We start from the raw sequence: 6,431 nt of genomic DNA, 5'->3' as shown, positions 1-6,431 counted from the left end.
GTGAGTAGAGGAGTGGAGTACACTTCTCGTGAAATATCTCTGGACCCGCTCAATCGTATTAATGTCCGATATACAGTGTGGATTCCAGACAGACGAGCTGTATTCGAGAATTGGCTTGGCAAAGGTTTTGTATGCCCAAATTAACAATTCAATGTTACCTGAGAAGAAGCTTCGCAAAATAAGGTTAACAACACTTAAGGCCTTTTTGGCAATGCTGTTACAGTGAGCTCTGGGGCTTAGATCATTTGAGATAAGTACTCCTAGACAGGGGTGAAATGTAAAATTTGTTACTACTGGTTCTGTGGGCGTGGCTTGGTGGGGGGGTAATGTGACTGGATGGGCATGGCCAACTTTTTTTAAAAAAAAAACTTTTCAAAGCATTTTTTCTAATGCTTTGAAAAGCCTCTGCTGATCAGGCAACTCAGCTGGGATCGTCAGAGACTTTTCAAAGCATTTTTTTTACTACCTCTTCAGCCAAGAGGTTGCAGAAAAAAATGCTTTGAAAAGCCTCTGACAATCCCAGCTGAGCTGCGCAATCATCAGAGGCTTTTTTTTTTTTTTACTTTTAAAAGCATTTTTTCGTCGGAAGAGGTTGTAGAAAAAATGCTTTTAAAAGTTTAAAAAAAAGCTTTTGATGATCGTGCGGCTCAGCTGGGCATGGTGGGGGGGGAGCACAGGGATTTTTGCTATCAGTTCTCCGAACCACCCGCTGCCATCACTACCGGATCGGGTGATCTGGTCCGGACCGGGAGCATTTCACCCCTGCTCCTAGGTCGTTTCTGCCTTGTATTTGGTGTTCTGATTTTTTTTGCCAGTGTGTAGGACAGAGCATTTGTTAGTTGAAATTTGGAGTTGCCAATTACGCGACCATTCTGACACATAGTCTAGGTCGCCTTGTAAGGCAGCAGCATTGTTGGTGGTGTTAAATAATTTTACATCATCGGCGAAAAGGATGCAGCTGCTTTTAATGTGATCACATAGGTTGTTGATATAAAGCAGAAAGAGTGTAGGTCCTAAGACACTGCCTTGGGGGACACTGCTATTAACTGGTGCTGGATTTGATAGGGCCCTCCCTATTTTGACCATTTGTTACCTTTTTGACAGGAATGTGGCTATCCACTTGTGCAGGGATCCGGAGATGCTGGAAGAACTAAGTTTCAGCAGTAGTTTATCATGCACCACTGAATCAAAGGCTTTGCAGAAGTCTATGAAAATTGTGTCTATTGCTTCACCTTGATCAAGATGTGTGGTCCAAATGTTTCTGCAGTGTAGGAGTTGCAGATTACAGGACAGATTCTTTTTGAAACCAAACTGCTTGTTAGAAAGCAGGTTGTTTGTTTCTAAGTGGAGGGTGATGGATTGGTTTATAACAGTGGTGAAATGTAAAATCTGTTACTACCGGTTCTGTGGGCGTGGCTTGGTGTGGGGGGGTAATGTGACTGGGTGGGCATGGCCAACTTTTTTTTTTTACTTTTAAAACCATTTTTTCTACAACCTCTTTGGCTGAAGAGGTTGTAAAAAAAATGCTTTTAAAAATAATAAAAAAAAGCCTCTCATGATTGTACAGCTCAGCTGGGCATGGGGGGGAGCAGGGATTTTTGCTACCAGTTCTCCGAACCACCCGCCACCATCGCTACCAGATCGGGTGATCTGGTCCAAACTGGGAGCATTTCACCCCTAGTTTATAATCAATTCCATGACTTTACAGGTGACGCAACACAGTGAGATTGGTCTTTAATTTTCTACTAGGCTAGGGTCTCTCTTTTTAAAAATAGGTATGACCGTGGCTAATGACCATAAGTCAGGCAAGGAGCTGGTTCTGAAATATACCTCATAGATTGTGCTTAGAGGTTCAGCTAAGGCAGTGGCAAGCTTTTTCAAGTAGGCACATAATCCATCAGGGCCAATAGATAGAGATGGCTTTAGGTTACGTAGTGCTGTTTCAACGTTAACTGCTGTAAAGTTAATATGTAGTAAGTCATTACAATTTGTTATGGTGCAACTGGGAAATTTTTCCCTCATTCTTGTTTCATCTGCTAAAATCATCAGAGTAACAGTCTGAAGAATAACTTGATATCAGCAAAGATTTCTCTCCATTAGCTTTTTGTTTTAATAAATTCTAATATTGTGTGAAACAGGAAGGGGGAGGGAATTCATTTTCATCAGTATTATTCCTAGACATGGTGGCTGGGCTATTCAGCAAACAGCCTGGTTCACAAAATATGGCTTGTTTTGGGGTTGTAAGGAGAGATGAACCCATCCATCCCTATTCTACATCCTGTCTGAATCAAGTCATCATTATTTATTCAATAAACCATCGTTATAAATAATCATGGTTTATAATTGGTCCATCAGCTCTCATCTATGGTCCTGATCAATCTTGTCCTTCTAGATTCTAGATATCTAGAATCTTGCCCTTCTAGATACATTGAGGTAGTTACATCAACATATCTGGGTTTTGGTTTGGTTTTGGTTTGGCAAAGGTACAATGATCAAGCCAGAATGCTTTAAACTCCCCCATTTAGTTTTAATGCTCTAAGACATGGGTCCTCAAACTACAGCCCGCTGGCCACATGCGGCCCACTGAACCAATTAATCCGGCCCGCGGAGCACCATGACGTTGCCCCACCCACATCACCCAACCCACCCTTCAGCAGAGTGCAGGACTTGCCTTCGGGAGAGCTAGAGGCTGGAACCAAAAGGTAAGCTCAACAATTTTAGCCTGCAGAATGCTTGTGGAGGTGGCGGCAAAATAACAGGCAAAAATGGCCCATTTTTGGCCAAAAAATGAGCCATTTTTGCCTGGTTTTAGGCTGTAGAATGCTTGTGGAGGTGGGGGGAGTGAAAGGAGGCAAAAAACAGGCAAAAATGGCCCATTTTTGGCCAAAAAGCAAGCTATTTTTGCCTGGTTTTAGGCTGTAGAATGCTTGTGGAGGTGGGGGTGTATGTGAAAAGGCAAAAAAACAGGCAAAACCGGCCCATTTTTTCACCTTCACCGCCTCCACAACATAGAGAGAGAGAGAGAGACAGAAAGAGAGAGAGAAAGAGAAAGAGAGAGAGAAAGAGAAAGAGAAAGAGAGAGAGAGAAAGAAAGAAAAAGAAATAATGAATGAAAGGGGAGAGAGAGAAGGAGAGAGAAGGAGAGAGAGAAAGGGAGAGAGAGGGAGAGGGAGAGAGAGGGAGTTAGAGAAAGAAAGAGACAGAGAAAGAGAGACAGAGGGAGAGAGAAGTAGAGAGAGAAAGAGAGAGAGAAAAAAGAAAAAGAGAGGGAGAGAGAGAAGGAAAGAGAGGGAGACAAAGAGATAGAGAGAGATAGAGAGAGATTTCTCAAGCTCCTTGGGGCTGAGAAGAATTGTAGCAAAACTGAGTTTCCTGAAACTAAACTCCTGAACAACTGAAAAAAATGAAAAAAGAAAAGGCAACCAAAAGAGGAACATGCAAATAAAAGCAAATAAAACACCCCCAGGAGCAAAACAAATTAAAGTTTAACTTGTGTGCATTGTTCAATGGACTGTTATATTGGCCACGCTCACCCAGTCACATGACCTAGCCATGACCACCCAGTCACATGACCACCTAGCCACGCCCTCCCAGCCGATCCGACCCCCCAACAGTTTGAGGGACCGTGAATTGGCCCTGTTTAAAAAGTTTGAGGACCCCTGCTCTAAGATTTCAATAGAAGAGAATATTTGTAGCTCAGGGTTGAATTGTGAGGTACTTGGTTTTGTTGTTTGCTTGCAGACATTTCATTGCATTGTGGCACAGTGATATTATCTACAGGTAGTCCTCGAGTTACGACCATAATTGAATCCAAAATTTATGTTGCCAAATGAAACATTTGTGAAGTGAGTTTGCCCCACTTTACGACTTTTCTTGCCACAGTTAAGTGAATCATTGCATTCATTAAGTTAATAACACGGTTGTTAAGTGAATCTGGAGTCCCCATTGACTTTGCTTGTCAGAAGGTCGCAAAAGCTAATCACACGACCTCGGGACACTGCAACCGTCATAAATATGAATTTGCCAAGCATCTGAATTTTGATCACGTGACCATGGAGATGCTGCAAGGTCCTGAATGTGAAGAAACAGTCACAAGTCACTTTTTTCAGTGCTGCTGTAACTTTGAACGGTCACTAAATGAACTGTTGTAAATCGAGGACTACCTGTAGTTGGGCAATGACGCCTCTGCAAGAAAACAACCAAGCTCACAAGAGCAACGAGGACCCCCAGAACCCTAAGATTTCCTGTTGGGTCTCTCATCCAAGCAATAGGCTCGGCCATTTGCTGGGGGGCCACAGCCTTTCCCAACTGGTATAGAAGCAAGGGGTGACTCTCTCTTAATGGGGTGGGGTGGGGGGGTTGGAAAACGTCCATTTCCTCTAAGGCTCCTTTTCTTCATACACAAATTTACCTCAGGGTGAGGCTGGGCTGGGAAAAGCCCTTCTGCCCCTACGCCTCGAACTGCTTCCTCTTCCTTGCACTTCCAGCCGTCGAAAGCACGCGGAAGGCAAGCGGCTTGGGCGACGCCCCCCTCCCACTCTCTGCAAACAGGATAGCGCAAATGGAGCGCAGGGCAGCTGGGCAAGGGCTGGGCGGGCGCTTCTGTCCGAAGGCGGCAGAGCGCGGCGGAGGCGAGAGACGGGGAGAAAGAGAGGAGAGCCAGCGAGCGAGCGCGCGCGCACCAGAGCCGCTTCTCCGCCTCTGCGTCGAGCAGCCCCAGACAGCAGCGGCAGAAGCGGAGGAGACCCGCAGAGCTGCGAACGCGCCCGGCCGCCGCGAGCACGGCGGAAACCTCGGCGTCCCCCCCACGCGCGTCCCCCAGACACGCACCCAGGCAGAGCCGCGCTGGAACGCGAGGGCAGCCCGGAGAGCTTGAGCCGGAGCCTTGCTGCCGTTGACGCTTCGCCGGTCCCTCCGCTTCTCCACCTGCCTTCCCACGCCGCCCTCCCAGATCCCTCCGGGCCGCCCGTGTCCCTCCAGCTTCCCGACCCAGCCTCTCTTGGGCGGCAGCGACTGAACGGAGACGCCATGGGGAAGGAACCGCCGGGCAAGAAGGAGGGATGCGATTGCAAGCGGTTCCTGAAGAACAACTGGCTGCTTCTCAGCACCATCCTAGCCGTGGTTCTGGGTGAGTCGCGGGGGAAACCTTTCGGGGAGGGAAGGGCGGGCGGCGGTGGCGCTCGTCTCCTCTCGCCCCCTGCCCGCGTTTCGTGGGAGAAGACAATGGAGACCCGCAAGAAAGGTGGTTCAGTGTGCAAATCGCGCAAAAACTGGGAAGGTTCCTTGAAAGACTACCCGGGCTTGCCGTTTCCTTCTGGCACTCCTCCCGAAGAAAGGCTATGCTCTTGGGAGCAGAGGAAGATAAATTAGCCGGCTGGGAGGAGGGTTAGACCGGCTGAGGAATAAGGTGCCCCGGGTGACATCACAATCGTATGCACTACGTTATAAGGAGAGTTCATCAGTCCTGTTGCCATTGTGGACAAAACTCTAAATCCTTCATTAAATATCTAAAATTGCTGGTAAGGTGAAATACTGCCGGGATCGAAGGGCTGGTTCAGTACCGCCCTCTGTAAAAGTTGTTAAAATTAAGAAATCGCAGCACTTAAATGGCAAAATCTTTCTATTCTGCCCAGATGATTCTAAAGCTGTATCTATTTAGAACTGGGTCCCATGGAATTCCACAGCTTCATGTTTACCTTGGTGTCAGGTGTGATTCAGTTTATAAACTTACATCTTTTCACAGGACTGGTCCCATTGCTGTTAATTAATTGAGTATATTTATCCAAATGAACATTCCTTTCCTTTCCATTAAAATGTTTCTGCTTTTCTCCAGTCTTCTATCATGTAGATCATGATAATGACAAAATTATGAAGGTTCCAGTTCCCTTCAGTGAATGTTTTATTACAAATGCCTTGTCTAACCTAAAGTGAAACTGGATGAAATCTGTTTCTAAGTAGATGTAGGGGTTGTCAGCAGTGAGAGATTAACTGTGTTTATTTAGAAACAGGTTGTTCTGTGTTTAGTGGCACTTATACCCAAGTAGGACTTTAAAAATCCAAGCGGCAACATGGGTGGAGTTGGCTGTCTCAGATAGCCAGGTTGGATCCTATTTGAAAGGAGGGCAATAAGCATTTGGAAAAACATCACAGAAGTAGACAGTAATGAACCACTTCCATGTTATTGTCAAGCAAACAAATGACCTTTTCCAGCCACTGGGAATTTGACTTGAGATATCTACTTTTTCCAAACCAAAGAAATGTTGAAAAGAAAATAGGTAAAGCGGCATGGTCTCTCTGCAATGTTTTTCAATCTTGGCAACTTTCGGATGTATAGATTTCAAATCTTCAATATTCCCCTGTCAGCATGCCAAGTTTGTCAAGTTTGGTATGGAAGATGAAGTCAACAAAAGCAAGCAAGTTTGAAACTGGGC

At 45.8% G+C, this 6,431-nt stretch overlaps 1 protein-coding gene across 1 annotated transcript in view; it reads left to right on the top strand.

The window, feature by feature from the left end:
• The first annotated feature begins 5,028 nt into the window (after positions 1-5,028).
• SLC1A1 (solute carrier family 1 member 1) overlaps positions 5,029-6,431 on the top strand; it is a 41,009-nt gene continuing 39,606 nt past the window's right edge. Inside the window, exon 1 of the mRNA XM_070935565.1 lies at positions 5,029-5,128. Within this exon, the coding sequence (XP_070791666.1) occupies positions 5,029-5,128 (100 nt within the window). The remainder of the gene's footprint in view (positions 5,129-6,431) is intronic.

This window comes from Pituophis catenifer, unplaced genomic scaffold, assembly GCF_029215685.1.
Source record: "Pituophis catenifer annectens isolate HBS135680 unplaced genomic scaffold, rPitCat1.0.hap2 SCAF_2, whole genome shotgun sequence".
Classification (NCBI taxonomy): domain Eukaryota; kingdom Metazoa; phylum Chordata; class Lepidosauria; order Squamata; family Colubridae; genus Pituophis; species Pituophis catenifer.
Note: the sequence above shows the minus strand (reverse complement) of the source record. Positions and strands in the feature narration are given on the sequence as shown.